A 16,755-nucleotide genomic window follows, 5' to 3' on the forward strand; every position below is an offset into this window, starting at 1 on the left:
CTTAATTACCCCTCTCAGAAAATAATTAACACTTGACAAAAATCACAGAATCAGTATCTGTGTGATGTGAATGAATGTCCTTGTCTAAAGGGCATCTTTCATTCTGATCTCTTCCTCTGTTTTTCCAGAAGCCTCCTCATACAGGGCAGAGCAGAAGAGGGTAAAGTGACAATCAATTATTTACCTGGACTGCTGCACTGGATATCCAAAAATAGAATATTTGAGTCCTTGTGCAGACAGTAAGGCTGGGAAGATGGAGAATCATCTCCAGATCTGCAGTGGTCAGTCAGTAAATCATCTTCTCCTATTACAACTAAGTCAATGGCTGAGTTCCTATTAATTTGTATTTCAGGGAGGGTGTGAGGAAAACTAATTCTTCTATCTCATCAGAACCCTCATATACAACCCTATAAGCTGGATTTGTTTTTCATTCTTGCTGTGGAGCATCCCAGGAGCTTTAACAGAGGTTGTTTGGTGTTGCTGGATGTCAGAAAGTGGTTCAAGAAAGCAGTAGGTTTGAGGCACCTCTTTCTTCACCTGTGTTAGCCTCAGACACTTAAAATTATGAGGGTAAAATCACTGGGTTCCTGCCTTTCCTAATGGAAGGTAATACTTGGGTGGATGCTGAGGCTAAGGAATGCAGCTATTTGGGGTTCTCTTATTAAATGCTGCTTGCAGGAAAAAAAAAATAGGAAACCTAAAAAGAAATCTATAAAATCCAATGTATTTCTCTGGAAATCAGTATTTGTGTATAAAGCTCAAAAATTTGCCTTTGTGGGGCAGCTGTGAGAAACAGCAACTCTCCACTGGAGTTTAGTTGCTTTGCAGAGTTACCATTACACAGCTAATCTTTGCTCCTAGGCTGGTTTATCTGATTTATCCGAAACATTATACTTTGTCTAAAAGTCACAAACCTAAGCTGATATTATGTCACAGCTATTTTGTCTATAAAACTCAGGAATTCCTAATCCCAAGTAAAGCTCACTTTTTTTTTTTTTAAGAAATCTTGCTATTTCACTTGAGCTAGAGAACACAAAGCTTTGAATATTAAAAAAAAATTAATTTATTTGTGTCCCATGAGTGTTTTTATCACTTTTTGGATATCTAAAGGAATAATTCATCCTTGCAAACAACAGAATCTGTTAGAAACCAGGAAACAATAAACCATATGCTTTCTGGCAGGGGGTATAACATACCCTGTATGTGCACAGCAAGGCAGCAGGTTTTAGCTTGTTAGGCTCTGCTTTCATACAGGCACTAGAGAATAACAAGAACCAGCACTAAGCCAGGCTGCAAGTCTACTTTAGTGTGTCACATTTGGTTTGCATGTTGTTTAATCACTCCTGTCCTAGACCATGCTGCCCTCCTCTCCCAGTGACTTGTCTGAGGTAAGCAAGAGGCACCTCATGTTCTGCTTTCCCAGCTCCCCCATTTCATGCCTTTCAGAAAACAACCTGACAAACTGGCAGGGAATAATACATCATTGAACAATGAATCTCAGCAGTCACTGCCACTGTTCATCACTTAGTTTTAGCAGCTAAGGCTGCTGTTGCAAAGCAATGCCTCGAGGCTGGAGCTCAGTGGCTCCAGCAGGAGCAGAAATGCCTGAGCTGAGGGTGAGCTCAGCATCTCTCTCTGTATCTGTTCTTCCCTAACACATGCACCATGAGCAAAGATAAAGTCAGTTCCTCCACCATGGGCAACAGGTATCCTTGAAGCCTGCATTCACACTGATTAAACATTTGAGGCAGTATCTTGAAAATTCATATTTAAAATGTTACCGCAGAATTAAAAAGGGGAAAAAAGGAAGATTAAATTTGAAGTACCACCCCTCTGCCTTCATATCAAAGTTGAAAAATCACACCAGACTGGAGAACTGCTGAACTGTAAAGTATAAAATTGACATGCTCACATTTGGTGGCATTAATACCAGTATGGCAGTGAAAATGAAAGCAGATACAGCCACAGCAGGCTGAGCAGATGAGAATAGAATTGAAAGATGGAGCTGGAGGGATGGGGAGACGTAGCATTTCTTCAGAGAAGCCAGAACTTCACCCTGAGCTGGGCTATTGCTGCTCTTTCTGCTACTGCCTTGGATGAATAATTTCTTTTATAAAGAAGGCTTTGCAATATTGAAAATATAGTTGATGATTAAGAAATAATTTTCTATTTAATAATGTAAAAAGTTGGAAAAAGGAAATTAAAAAAGGAAATTACCTAAATCTATAATTATACAATGCAAAGCTGTGCCAGACATTTAAAATTCTTAATGCAAGGAAGACTTTTATCTGTTAAGACTTGTTATGATGCGTGATTAAAAAAGATAGTTGCCTTTGGGGGGGCAAAACCAAAGGAATTAATATCTGAAGAGGCCACTCCAGTAAAGGAAAAAGCAGAAGAGCAAAGAGTTGTCAGGGAGAAGACACTGACATCTTGAGCTCAAGGAACACAAATATCAGTGATTCAGATGATTCTGATTGGCAAAAACTGATAGAAAATGAAAACCCTGAACTGTCAGGAGAAATGCTGCTACTTCTTGGAGCATGCCTAACCTGTCAGAATAAAATGCAATTTTATTCTGAAGGAAAATATTGTAATCTTTAATAGTTAATGCTTGCAAAAAGAGGCACAGCTTGACAGTAGAAGATAGCTTCTGTCTCTTTCCAACTCACTTGACACCTTTCCTCACAGTGTTTTTGCAGTTGCCATAGATTTTTTTCCCCCTCCCACTACAGGACACATAGTTCTAAATGAGTCAATTAAAAGGAGCTTCTCTTCTAAAATAATCTTCTGGATTTGAGAAACTAATACTTTCTTTGTTCTCTAATTGAATTTCTTTCCTTTCATATGGGGGGGGGGGGAAGTGTGTCAAACATAATTTGGTGATGAAAGTTTAAAAGACAAAGAAGTCTAAACTTGTCAAACCCTTTATTATCCCATGCTGTGCTAAAATAATGTCCTTTAACTCACACACCTTTTTGGGCATAAGGGTTCATACTTGAAGGGTACTGAGAAGGAACATTCAAGAAGTTTAGAGAAGAGCTGAAGTGACCACAGGAATGGAAAAAGCCCTTTCCAAGCTCATCTCTGAGAGCCTCTTTTTCATACTAAAAACCAACAGTATAACACAAAGCTAAAGAAATGAAACCTATTTCTAAAATCAAACTCTGGGTTTTGCCACAAATTCTGTGCTGCTTGGCCTACCAGCATCACTTCCAACAGAAGACACCTCTGAGGTGTCCAGTGCCAGAGTGTGCTGCCAAAGTTTGATAAACCAGATTTATCTGGAGATCCTCAAAATTCTGTAGACTCTCACTTTGGCTACATCAATAATATAGGCAACCCTTCTGTTTCACATCTTTCCTGGGTATCTCCTTGGGTATGAATGCAGTTAAAATCAAATTTGAGGCATTAGCACCAGAGTGGGAAGATGCTTGATAGAACAGAAATAAGCTTGGCACAAATTTATAGGGATTTAGTTCCTATAAACCTGAAGACCTGTATTACAGAAAGGAGAAATAAGAGATAAAAGACAATTAAAGGGACATAAAGCAAGCAGCCACACCCAGTTCATTAGACAACTTAATGCAATTTTGAGTTGTTGGAACTGTCATTCTTCTAACACGTAACTAAATTCCCTTGATGCCACAGAAAAATCTGTTCAAGAGAAAGGGATGAGAAATTAATTGGATCTCAAAGTATTGGCCAACACTGGAAAAGCAACAAGAGCTAGTGACAAACATCCAAGTTTGTGAGATAATTTGTAATTAAGCCATTTTAATGATCACTGCTGGCACTTCTGAAACTTCTTGCAGAATTAAGGTGATACATTTTAAACTACTAAAATCAGTCAGATTTAAAAAAAAAGCACCTGTTCTTACCTCCCACTGTCAGTTCATTAAGCTGCCTGGGAGGTAGGGAGGGGAATAAACAGACAAACAGTGGAAGATCTTCAAGAACAATTTATTTGAAAAATGAGTACTAGCAGTTTCATAATAAAAAAGAAGAATGTTTTTGTCAAAAACCCTATCTATATTTAGTGCTGAAATGAATGTGGTCAAAAATCAGAAAGTTCCTCAGAGACAAAAATGAGAGAAATAATTTTCACTTCAGAGAATGTGATTAAAATAACAGTGGCTGAAATTCATCAAGGAACTGAAAAAAATTAGGAAAGATTAATTAGTGGCAGCAGTAAAGACAGCATGTGAAAAAGACTTTAAGGATATTGGAAACAAATTGGAGGTAGGCACTTTCATTTACTAACAAGACTGGCTAAAGATACAGAAGTGTAACAAGTTTTTAATAAATGTTTCTTTTGATCTGAGGTGGGGGGGAGGTATTATTGAGTAGAGAAAGGTGTTGTCCAGTCCAATGACAAAATGAAGAATCTGTCTGGTTACATTTACATCTACCAGGATGTTTCTAAAACATCAGGAGTCTCAGGCATCAGAATTGTGGTACAATTCTCAGAGCAGATATCCTGCCTGCTCCTGTTAACTTGGAGTTCCAATACTGCAAATTCAGCAGTACTGAGAAATGTTAATGTGCTGCCAGTATTCCAAGGTGGATGATCTAAGTTGATCCTTGGTGTTAAAAAAAATTGTGGGGTAGTGGTAAAAGTGAAACCAGCAGGAATGGCATACAGTGCATTACCAGCTGATGTGTTTAATTAAGAATGGATGTTTTCAAACAAATGTGATTATCTACAAACTTGTAATTTGAAACACTATGCAATGGCACTTTAAGAATGCCAGTTAAGTGGACTAAGAATTGTCTGATACCTCCCAGTATGTCAGAAATTATATTTGGAGGCCTGATTAAATTGGCACATTTCCTTTAGTTATCTGTGAGTAAATAGATAATTATTGACATTTGTGACCAATGCAAAGGCTGCCAAGACAGGCAGCTGAAAGGCCAGGATTGCCATTAAGAGCAATCAAGCTACAATTTCTTAAAATAAGGCAGGTATTAATAAAGCCAAGCTCAATATAGGCAATAAATATCTGCATATAGCTCAGTCTCCCAATTTGAGCTGATCACTAGAGATAGATGCTGCAGTTCAATTCCATACCTCTAACTTGGAATTAGTCCCAGACTTCCCTCCTCTTGTCTTGTGAATTGAGTTTCATGGTGTAAATCATCTTTTAAAGTTGTTTATTGTGTAATTATTACTATAAAAGCCAATGTTTATTGATGTTCTTAGTTATGGAGCTAACTATTACACCTCTAATTTCACAGCTGAACCTTACTAAATGGGAAGCTATTACTATGATTTACTGTGGAATTAAAATTTTCTACACTTCACCACACCTTTCATTTAATTAAATAAGGGCAGTAAAAAGAAGGGAGTGCAACTTCTTCTGGTGGTTTTTTTGTTTTTTTGGTTTTTTTTTAAGACAACTGTCAGTTACTGAATGAAGCAGTATTTATTATGTACACATTTCACATTGAACACAAATAGGCTGACTTCCCAGCTTTGCTAAGCTGATCATTACCTTAAAAGAATGGATAGCATGAATATTTGGTAAAAAAAAATTAATAAATTCAAGAGGTAGCTGAAATCCCTGAGAATCAGTACTGCAGAAAAAGGAAGCTCGTGTCACAAGCTGATTCTCTTTAGGTGTTTATTTTTATGAGATTGTTATTTCAGTTGTGTCAGGGAGGACAGTGGGGCAGACAGGGGAGGAGTAGCCATGTGCAGATTCTCTGTAACTTTTTCTGTGAACCTGTCAAGTTGTTTCATTTTGATAAAACAGGGATATCATCTTCCCTTTTCAAACAGTTTGTGCTCAGTTAAATTCCATGTGCCAAGTATGAAGACTCCTGAAAGGTACAGCCAAACCAGGGGTTTCTTCCTTAAAAAAGGGACTCTTAAATGTTACATTAGGAGTGAAGATAATTACACCTTCCACTTGACACCCCTCCTTTGAAGGCTCTAATATATAATCCACTGCCAGGATTTCCTAAGCCCTTCTTTATTCTTTTCAGCCGAAGTAAGGCTTTACTATGGACCCAAACCCCATGATTAGCATCACCTCCTGTGATTGTTGTCCTGATCTCTGGAAGAAAATTGTCACCTCACATGGTCATGCAAAAGCACAAGATCACTAAAACATTGCAGAAAACACTGAAGAGAACTTGGAATTAAGGATATCTTCCAATTAATAATGCCTCTAGTTCAAGGGAACTAAAACCAATGAAACTGAACTAAAAATGAAATCATTTTATGAAATTACCTGAAAACACATAACTAAATTTGTTGTCTCTTTCTACCTGTATTTTTATATTTTAAAAATTATTTACCTTCTCATCATACACATCCATACTGATATTTACATTTTATTAATGGTATGGAATGGTTAAGTCTCAATATTTTTTTTTATTATGGAGCACATACAAGTTTGAGGATTGATCATATTTTTTCCATCTATATTTGATTATGGATGCCTATGCCATAAAACAAAGATAAAAACCAGAATGCTTTTCTAGGCCAGTAGGATTCACTGTCAAAAATTTAATTCTGTGCATTTTAAAGCAATGGGGAACACTTCAGACTTCTGTCTTTAAAACTTTAATTTTGTATGTTTAGTGGCAATAAGAAGGTTCCATTAGTAACTTTTAAGAAAGTGGAAAGCATTGAGTGTCAAATGTATGATGAAATCCCCAAATTCAGTCAGTCAAAAGCCTCTCTTCCTTAAGGCTGCTGTAAGCAGCTCTTCTCCATTTATTACCTAGCTCAGATTACACAAAAGCACAGTGCAAAGGCCAGGGGAACATCACAATTTCACCCATATTTTTCTAGCATCTGTACTTTTTTTCCCAGGTGTTGCTAGAGAGGCAAAACCACTCTGACCTTGAGGTCAAATCTCAGGGCACTGAGGTGTTGGCAGAACAGAAGGAGCTCAAATGACCATCACTGCACATATGGACCAAGCAGGACCCCAGCACAGGCATCTCAGTTTCCAGAGGGAATTTGGAAAAGTGTCAAATATGTGTCCAACACATCTCTATCTGTTCTCTGCTGCTCATTTAAAGCTAGATTTTATTCCCTGTATTGTTTTTCAATAATCAGTGGAACTATTTTCATCAGTTACACAAGGAGTAAAAACAACTGGCCTAAACCCTACCTTTACACTGTGTTGCTTACTGGTCTCAAGCTTTGTTTAAGATTATGGACAGAGACAATGCCTCTAAATCTCTCTAAATCAGAGCCCTAGGATAAACCTATTTCTCACAGTACAAATTTGTAATTTGGCACAGGCAATAAAACAGCTTGGTGCAGATGCCTCTAAAAATCTGCCATGTGTAATGTCCTGATTTCAAACCTCTGAAGTAACTGGCTCTGCTCTTATGAATTATTTCAGTATCCCGAGGTCTCTTTAAGATGCTACAGGGTATCTTTGTTTCACTGAGCAGTTACCTACGCCATCATCTGCTGGCACCTCCCTCACACATGCTCAATTGACAAATTGTGAAGCAACTTTAAAAAAACCAAAAATAACAAACAAATAAGCAAACCAACCACTAAAAAACCAAAACAAAATTCTCCAAGTTACTCTGACTTTCAACCATCTCTGCAGTGAAGGTCTCAAGCTAGGTTGGTGCAGTGACACTGCATTTGCTATGGCACCAGAGTATCAGCCATCTGCATTGATAGCAAGGTTAAATTCCAATGTCAGGACAACTGCAAGGAATCCATGTGCCATCCCAGGAGAGTTTCTGAATCACTGGTGAAACAAAGTAGTAGATGCTTGTTTTTTTTTTTTAAACAAAAGCCACAAACTGCTTGTAATATATTGCACATGACAGGGCATAATCCACCCTCTGCACTAAATGTGTCATGGAGTAATGTCATGGGAATGCAGGGATTTTGAGTGAGCATTGTAAATCTCACAGCATCAGGGATACTGAGCAGCACTAATTTCTAGAAATAACTTCTTTCCTGTGTTAGGATTATTTTCGAGGCCTTTTTCCAGTTTCTTGAAATCAGCTGTCATGTTGCAACACAGACTATAAAACACTTACAAATATTTTTCAGTACTAAAGTCAGCTCTTGGTATGTCTATTCAAAAAGCAGCTACAGAAGAGTTTGGAATAGGAATAGAACACTGCAGTTTGACTTCAATGGCAGCTGAGTACCCAACTCCCAAAGGCTCTTCCTAACTCCCCACTACCACACCCCCCCTTCCAAACAAGAGGCTTTGCTATTACATGATAGAATTAGAACCAGAAGTATAATTGTATTAAACATTCTTCTGGTCAACCTGGGCATCCTGTTAACAATATTCTAACAAGCCCATTGAGAGTCTGCCTGAAAAATACTGAGCAAAACAGTACTTTCTCAAAAAAAGCATCAATATGTCTGACACAAGTGTGCACAGGAGTGCCAGAAGACCACTTAGCTCAAATGTTCTGTTTGGCATCTTGGCAGCACACTGCAGAACAGGGAGACACCTACCAAAGTTTCAATAAAGTTCTACGAACAGCAGAGTTGGGTCAGGCTGCCAGGGCCCCTGTGTCAGTGCCACTGTTCCAGGAAGTGCAGAATGGAGGCACTTCTTCAGGCTGAGTCAGTTTGAGTCAGTGTCTCCTCTCTCTGAACAGCACTGCATGACATGTAAGTAGAATCACAGCTGCCCTCCCTGCAGCCGTGCTTTTCTATTCTGTGTTTTCTACACTGTTATTTTAGGTAGCAGAATAGATGAGTTGCTGGTGCTGCTCTCTTCCATCAACCTGTATCCTTGCAATGAAGGAATCAGGTCAGCCTGCTTGCTTTCTCTCTTACATGTACAGGCACATACACAGAGGAGATTCTGCATTTAAGGGTGTTATTTTTAATTCATGTGCAGCTCACCCTGTGTGGAGAAGGAAGAGGGCTGTTATACAACTATCTAAGCAGCAGGGTCAGTCTCAAAGACAGCAGCTCTTTGAACCAAAGATATATAAGGCATATGTCTTCACATGAATGTATAAATAAAAGGTACCTATAAAAAAAACCCCTACAGATAAAGCTAGAAACTAAAAGATAAAGTGTAAGAAGTTGCCTTTTCCAGGCTGTTAGCCAAGGAGAATACAGTGGGTGTCTGGCATGTTCATCAGTTCAGTGAATTCCTATTTACCCTATTGCCATCAGCAGATTATATTGTTATAAACAGCCCATGAAGCTCAGGGCATATGCTATATTATAAATTCCCTTAAGAAGCTGTGAACTCACAAACTACATTAAGCTATTCAGGGTAGCTCACAGAAAGACAGCAATCCCATTCTACAATCAGTGAATGCAGACAATGCCTTTTCACTATCATTCCATCATGCTGCAGTATGACAGCACATATAATGATATTAATCCTTAGTTTCTACTGCTGAGCAGAACCAAAAATTCTCCTCACATTGTAGGGGAACACTTAAGTTCCATAACAACCTCTGCTGTACACTGTATTTCTTTCTTCCTTACCTTCAGCTGCCTTGATGGTGTAGCCATTCTCTTCATTTGGTGGTACTTCCAGGACCTGCATGACTCTGTCCAGCAAACCATGGATGATCTCAAAGCCTGGGCTTTTGTTGTAATAAATAGCACATAAATGTCTGTAGTTTCTTGCCCCTACATCTGCAGAAGAAGGAAGCAATTATGTTAACTGGGAAACTTTATCACACTTCTAACTAACCTTGCCTTTTGTATCATTATTCTTCTGCTGTCCTGTGAGGCATTTGTGGCTGAAAGGAGAAATAAGTATGTAAAATGGCTTCTATGACAGACTGCCATGTAGCCTGAGGAAATCATGGAATTTTTTTAACCCACTGGACTCTCACACTCAGAAATGTAAAGAAAGATTTAAAGTACCCTATGCCTTGAGCAGGAAAGAAGGTTGCAATGGCAGGTACCAAGTGTAAAGCAAAGTGCTAAAGAAATTTATAATAGACAAGCCAAAATGCAAATGCCCAGCAGGCATGGAGAAGCTTGTAATGCTGGTAGGAAAGCTAAATATTTATAGAGCTCAGCTGTAGAACAACTACCAGCACAAAACAACCAGCCCACAACCAGAAATGAGTGTAATAATGTTAGCATGGTGATCTGTGAAAAGATCTTAATTCACAGATTCCCAAATCACAGCTGATGCTTTCTGGGATCATCTTGGACATCCCTACAACGAAGTGATGATGAAAAATGTGCTGCACTGCACAAACCCAAAACAGTGACATAAGCATTTCCCACTTAGGACAATTCCTTAAGTCAAACCCCTGCCTTATGCCTTCTGACATTGATTTCAGCAAAACATGTTCCCCCTTTTTTTAAATTTTTTAAATGAGTATATAGTAGCATGTTGTTACACTTGTACCTTGAGGCTACCCCACTGCAATGCACACTGTCTGGGATTAGTGAGGCTTTTCAGGCTTTACTAATCATGGGTTTCAGCATTTGAACCAAGTCAACAGGAACCAAGCTCAAAAAAAACAAGAAAAGGAATGGGTTTTTCAGGCAGCATACAGTTAAGCAGTGAAATCTCTTCACCACAGATTTTTGTGGATGCCAGGAGTTTGCACAGCTCTGAGGAGGCAGATGGAGTCCATAGCTGATAAATCCATTGCTTCCTACTACAAAGAATCACATCTATTCTGGGAAGTCCCTGAGCTGTTCCTGGCCATAGAGCAGGGGAGCCCTCTGGCAGCATTACCCACTTCTGCCTCAGGAGCTCTCCTGCTTCTGCCCTGACAAGCACTTCTAGCTGGAGTTACAGTCAGGGCATTAATCCACCACACGAGAAATTAGAAATTAAATGAAATGTACATCTTGTTTATTTGCTCCAACTAAACATTCAGTGACAAAAAGTCTGTCAGGAACTAAACAGGAAAACATTTATCAAGTGACCAGAAATAGGTTAAAACACAGAAGCAGAGCCTAAACACAAGATGAAAGCTCAGCCTTTTTGAGGCAGAAATCATTCAAAACTTCTAGGGCAGCTACTCAGTACCACAGCTGCAAGTTCTCTCATCAGTCACTGAAAGCTGAACTTACTGTGGCAGTAAGTCTGCAATTTGTCACTCTATGTTTTTTTCCTGTCATTATAATAATGTGCAGTGTTAAATAATGCTGGAGAATCCAATACTGAAGTTATAATGGCAACACAGGAAAGGAAAGGCTACGGGGGAAGATATCAATAAATGCAGTGTCTGGTTTTGGGTCTGAGCACTCTGGCTGCTCTCTCTGTGAGTCATGTGTCTCTGTTTCCCAGCTCTACTAAGATACCAACAAATAATGCAGTCATAGATAGTCAACAATTTATTTTCATGTTATACTGAGCAACAGAATAGAAAAATCTGATTTTTCCTCCCCTAAGACACCATGTTCTTTGGACAAGCAGTTCAGTAGAATGGTTTCCTTTTAATTTTTTTTTTTTGTGAGTAATTATGGTAGCAGATTTTGTGACAACTATCTGAATTTTAATTTCATTATGATTAAGATAGTTAATGGTGCCTTCAGACCAGAGTTCTTACCTAAAGCATCAGAAATAAACATACACAATATTTTTTATACCTCATGTTTTCAATTTTAGGACTCTTTGGTAAAGGAAAGGTTGTTTTTTTCAAGTGTTATAAAACTTATTCCTTTACAGAGTTCTTTCACAACAGAGGAAGTTCATTCACCACAAGTGATAGGAAGGAAAAAAGATACTGGGAATTGCAGGCAAAAGCTGGCAGATGTTAGAAATGCTTCAGTTCTTTATAAGTCACTTAAGAGCTCTCATGTCATGCCATGAAACATTTCTATTTTTCAAGTGAGCTTGCCAAGTATGTCAACCCAAATTATACTTTAATATATATATGTGTGTATATATTTCTGAGACTTCAAAGCACTTCCTGGGGATGCTGCTGAAAAACAATCCAAAGGATGGGCAGCTGCTGAGGAATATGTGAGCCAGAAGAGTGCAGAGGAAGATAAAGCAACGTTGTACACTGTTCCCTTGAAAATTAGAGCTGCTTCAGAAAAATGACCTGGTGATCTGAAAAGGGACACCTGCTCGTGCAAACTTGTCTTTTAGCCTCCCAAACTATTTTCTGCAGAAAACCAACACTTCCAGACAGTTGGAAATATGCTTCAAAAGGTGGCAGCAGCTGTATTCACAGATGATGTAAATTGTGCCAAATGTGTTCTACCATAAGCTTGCCAGACTCTCCAAGATCATTGGTCAGAGATTATTTTCTAATGGATTAATTTCTGTTGTTGTGGTGAGAAAAAGGGTATTCTCTCTTAGGCCTGGTGGTGTAAAGGTGCTGATTTTTACCCAAAACTAGTGTACCCATCCTACAGAAGTGATTACCTAGCAAGGTTAGTGCTACAAATTACCCACAGAAATGCTGTGCAACATATTCAAAATCAGCACATTTCCTTCTGCCCTGAGAAAAGCCATTTTTGCTCAGATGTGGTTCCATTTAGTATATTAAATCTGTCACACATTTTGCTAATTTAATACATCAAAACTTTGTCAGGTAAGTCTGAAGAAAAGTATGTTTAGTTCACCTTGGTAAGCACAAGTTCTGTGTACTTTATGAAAACCCAGAGTGTTTAAAAGCTGGTTCATTCACACATGGATCACTGTAAGATGCCATTTCAAATACAGTTAATGTCAGTACTCTTTTGACCCATACTTTTGAAATTATTAATTGGGAATTCTGCATGCCAAAATCATGAAATAATAAAATTAAATTAAGTCAGTCTGATGACATAAGCCTTGTGCAAGAAATCTCATTCCATATGTGAGAGGACAACCCCACATTTTCCATGTTTGCCTTTCTCCACCACCCCCCCACCTCCAAACTTTTTATTAGGCAAGTTTAATTTTGGAAGTCAATTTGGGAAAGACTGTAGTGATTCTAAACACAAGATTAAAACCCATTTCAGATACTGTTCACAGTCTGCAAGGGCTCAGTCCATGAGAGGGCTGCCCAAGAGCAGACAGCACAAAGCTGCTGTCTCACAAGTCTTTGTCTGTTGCAATGATTCCCATCAAAATTAAGTACACTATAAAATCATTCTTTATAAAACTGTTAAGCAGCCATCTACATAAATGAAAGCTTTCGAGAGCTGCACTTGACAAACCTGAAATAAAATTAACCATTTAATTAATAAACTTTATAATGCCAGATTAAATGTGCTCCTTAGTCCAAGATAAGCAGCCCCACTCTTGGTTCTATAGAATGCTGATGCTATTCTGCCATCTGTCCCATGTTTTTTGCATTCTAGCTAACTGCATGCCCAACAAGGAAAGAGCTGCACCACCAAACTGTCTGTATTTAATAAAAAAGAGCCTACATGGTTTGCTAAAACTCCTTGTTTTGCTTGGCAAGGCTATTTTTTCCTTCAAAAAGGAAAAAAAGTAATCTACCAATTAAATTCATCACCAAAGCAATTTACTTGCCATTTTGTTTCGCCCTTATATAAAACTTTGGTTTGCAGATTCCAGATATTTTAAACACCACCAGTAAAATCTGAAAAGCAATAATGAAACAACAGAATCATTGCTACCACTGAATTTAAAGTAAGGTCAGCCTTTTTACTGAGGCAAAACTTCATTCAACTCCTCCCAAAAGTTGTAGCTTGGGCATTATTTTTCTCTCAAAGTACCATAGAGAAAGACATGAATCAGTAAAATTTAGGCTAATTTTTATAATTTAAAAATCCATTTTTACAGTTCATTTTATGTGATGTATTTTTCCTGATAAAGGTAATTTGAAATTTTGATCATCTACAGTGAAATCAGTGTAAAGAGGCCCTAAAACACAGAAGGGATTTCACTGAAGCTTTTGGAAAGTGAACCAGCTGCTTTGCCTGTTTCACTTACAACAATTAAGGCTACATGGTTATGGCAGCCAAGCTATCTTAGCATAGCTGGATGAAGTGGAAAGATAAGGATAATATTTTTATTAATGAGAGGAAATTTTATACTGTGCAGCTTTTAATTTATGGATACAGTTTTTTACACAGACTTTTCCATTCTCTACCCTGTATCTCTGCTACCAATCTCATTCTTCATATCAGATATCAGCTTCTCAGAGAAGAATTTGGGAGAACAAATACAAGCAATCCTGTTTAAAGATGATGGCAAAGGGATTCATGTTGAGACACACTGACCCCAAAATCTTCCTCTGAATAACTGCTCTCTGGGATAGAATCTGCCTATAAATAAAACCTTCTCTTCCCAGGCTTGAGACATTCTGCTTTCCAGCTGGCACAGCCCTGCACATGACTGAGACTGCAGTGGCCTAAGCAGGCTCTAGAACTGTTTGGTATTTCTGCTTTCCAGGGTTTGTGCCACTTGCAAACACTACCAGCAGGTTCTCTCATGAGACACATCCCTGATAAGAATATCAATTACATTCCTGATAAGAATATGAAGGAGCACTAGATTAAGAGCAAGAAAAACAGGCACATCAACACAAACAATTTAGAGCAGATTATTTTTTAGTCTTGTGTTTATGCTTGCAGTTTTTCAGTACATGTGACAGATTTTAAGGAATATTTAGATGCCTAAAAGCAGTTGCAGTGTATCTCCTTGTACTTTTGAGAGAGCATTTAAAATGAACAAGGTTTCCAGCCACTCTAAAGCCCAGCCCGTAAACCAAGCTCTTAAATCTTGTGTTGTGCACATTAATACAAATGTAGTATGGAATTACTATTATTATGGAAATGCCTGTTTTAAAGGAAATACAGATTTCCTTTACTATTACCATTTGGTATGCAAATGTATTTCCATTACCAAAGATTCTGAGGAACCTTCTCTTCTTACCTGTATTAGGATCTTTTACTACAATGTCAGAAATCTCAAAGAGTTTGAGAGGCAAGGGCATCTTTCTGTTGGCAGCAATTGTTTTCAGCAGCCCAGGAAGGAGGGTTGTACGTGCCACCTGCAGGACAAACAGAGATGCTGCAAGTCAAATACCTTCCAAAATATCTAGTTTCTTTTTTTTGTTTTGCCCATTCATAACAAGAATTTAAAAGTAGTCAAGTGCAAATACTGCACTTATGTCTTATGTTTAAGCAACTTTGATTTAGAATTTTTAAACATGGAAATGTACATTCTCTCCATATGGTATATATTGTATTTTCTCTAAGAGTTTATATGTGAGCTTAAGAACTGGTACCATTTCACAGGTGGCTGAGTTGCAGTGCAGCATAGAAAAAAACACAGAAAGTGAAAAAAATTCCCATACATTTACTCTCACTTATACAAAAGGCAAATTCTAAGTCTGCTCTAGCTAAGATCAAATGATCTAGAAAGAAGTACTAAAATACTTCAAGAGCATCACAGAATTAAAAAAATCAAACCAAGAGTAATAATGATCAATATTTTAAAAAAAAACCAACCCAAATGCTTCCTACCCAAATCTCAGGATGTTTAGAGATTGCCAAGTCTAATAGTTCCTTCTATGCTGAACAGGTTTTCTAGATAAGGGAGCTGATCAACCATCTGGGATTTTCTGAATAAGAGTGCTCAGTTTTGCCACATTCTGCCACACAGGGCATGGTATTTTGCTTTCTTGAAAAGCTGATAGTGTTTCACACTGGAAAGAGATTTCTCAGTGCAGTAACAGAAGATGACACGTTCAGCACATAAATATACACAAGCTCTTTAATGCAGGACATGCATGCTTGTAGTTTATAAATTTTATTTCCTGTAGGTTTCTTTCTCTCCTTTTTAAATATAGACCCCATGAAAATATTGCTTTCAGAGTGTAAATGATGTCACCTGAAATTCTGCTGTTTTGGGGTTTGCTATGCGCACAGCGTTTGTTGCAGAGATGTCCAAGCGAAGTTTATCTGCAATATCTTCTTGAGAACACTGAAAATGAGACAAAAACATTTCAAGGTCAAGTGGTTAAAATAGACAGTAAGCCAATGATGAAATCTGATCTCAAGAATGAACAAGAGAATTGTAGCATTGCCCCATAATATGGCCTCTCACACGTTAACACTTATAATACAAATTAAGCCCTAGTCTTAAGACTAAGTAGGCAAACTGGTTTATTTATAAATGTTAATTGCTAAATAAAATTAAGCTGGGTTAAAAAAAAAAGGCAAGTGTTTATTTAGGCTTCTGTCATGCATTGTTGTCATTTATTTTAAAAACAGGCTCAGATTCTGCAGCCTGACTTGGAGTGGGTGAAGTATTTTATTTTGAAAATAGCACTTGTAGAGGGACTGGTATCTGTTCTTTCACAAAAAGTAAAACAATCCCTTCAGAAACACTTACACACAGTACAGTACTGTCTATGAAAACCAGCTCGTATGGCCCAGCCTTCAGTTTTCAGAGCTGTGCAAGATTCTTGTAGTTTGTTTAATTTTTGGGGTTGAAGTGTTTTCAAAGCCTGTATTCTAAAGGTGTATTTTGAAGCTGGTTAGTAAAACAATATGCATTCACTTTATCAGGCTCAGCCAATGTCTGTCACATACTGCAATACATGCTACTTCTAAGATCCACACTTCAGATTTCCAGAATTTATAGCTTTATTAGAGTAATAAAGAAACCAGTAGCAGACTAGGCATGTAATTGAGGATTTGCTTGTGTACTGCAGTCTCCCAGAAGTGGCAGCACTCACAAAGTGTGTTGATAGACCAACTGTGAGAAAAATGAGCAGATGATACCATCTGAAAAAGTAGATTATTGAATAATCATTTTTTTAAAATCCCAAATAAAACAAAGAATGCTGAACTTAGGAGGAGAGAACTGTGTTAAACAGTTTTCAGATGTCTATCTAAAC

At 37.9% G+C, this 16,755-nt stretch overlaps 1 protein-coding gene across 1 annotated transcript in view; it reads right to left on the reverse strand.

Annotated features, from left to right (window-relative positions):
- Positions 1 to 16,755, reverse strand: part of FARSB (phenylalanyl-tRNA synthetase subunit beta) — a 35,317-nt gene that overhangs the window by 5,415 nt on the left and 13,147 nt on the right. Inside the window, exons 14-16 of the mRNA XM_059855258.1 lie at positions 15,744 to 15,836; positions 14,784 to 14,901; positions 9,455 to 9,607 (exon numbers count right to left, since the gene is read on the reverse strand). Coding sequence (XP_059711241.1) covers positions 9,455 to 9,607; positions 14,784 to 14,901; positions 15,744 to 15,836 — 364 coding nt within the window. The remainder of the gene's footprint in view (positions 1 to 9,454; positions 9,608 to 14,783; positions 14,902 to 15,743; positions 15,837 to 16,755) is intronic.

Source organism: Haemorhous mexicanus, chromosome 10 (genome assembly GCF_027477595.1).
Source record: "Haemorhous mexicanus isolate bHaeMex1 chromosome 10, bHaeMex1.pri, whole genome shotgun sequence".
NCBI lineage: Eukaryota > Metazoa > Chordata > Aves > Passeriformes > Fringillidae > Haemorhous > Haemorhous mexicanus.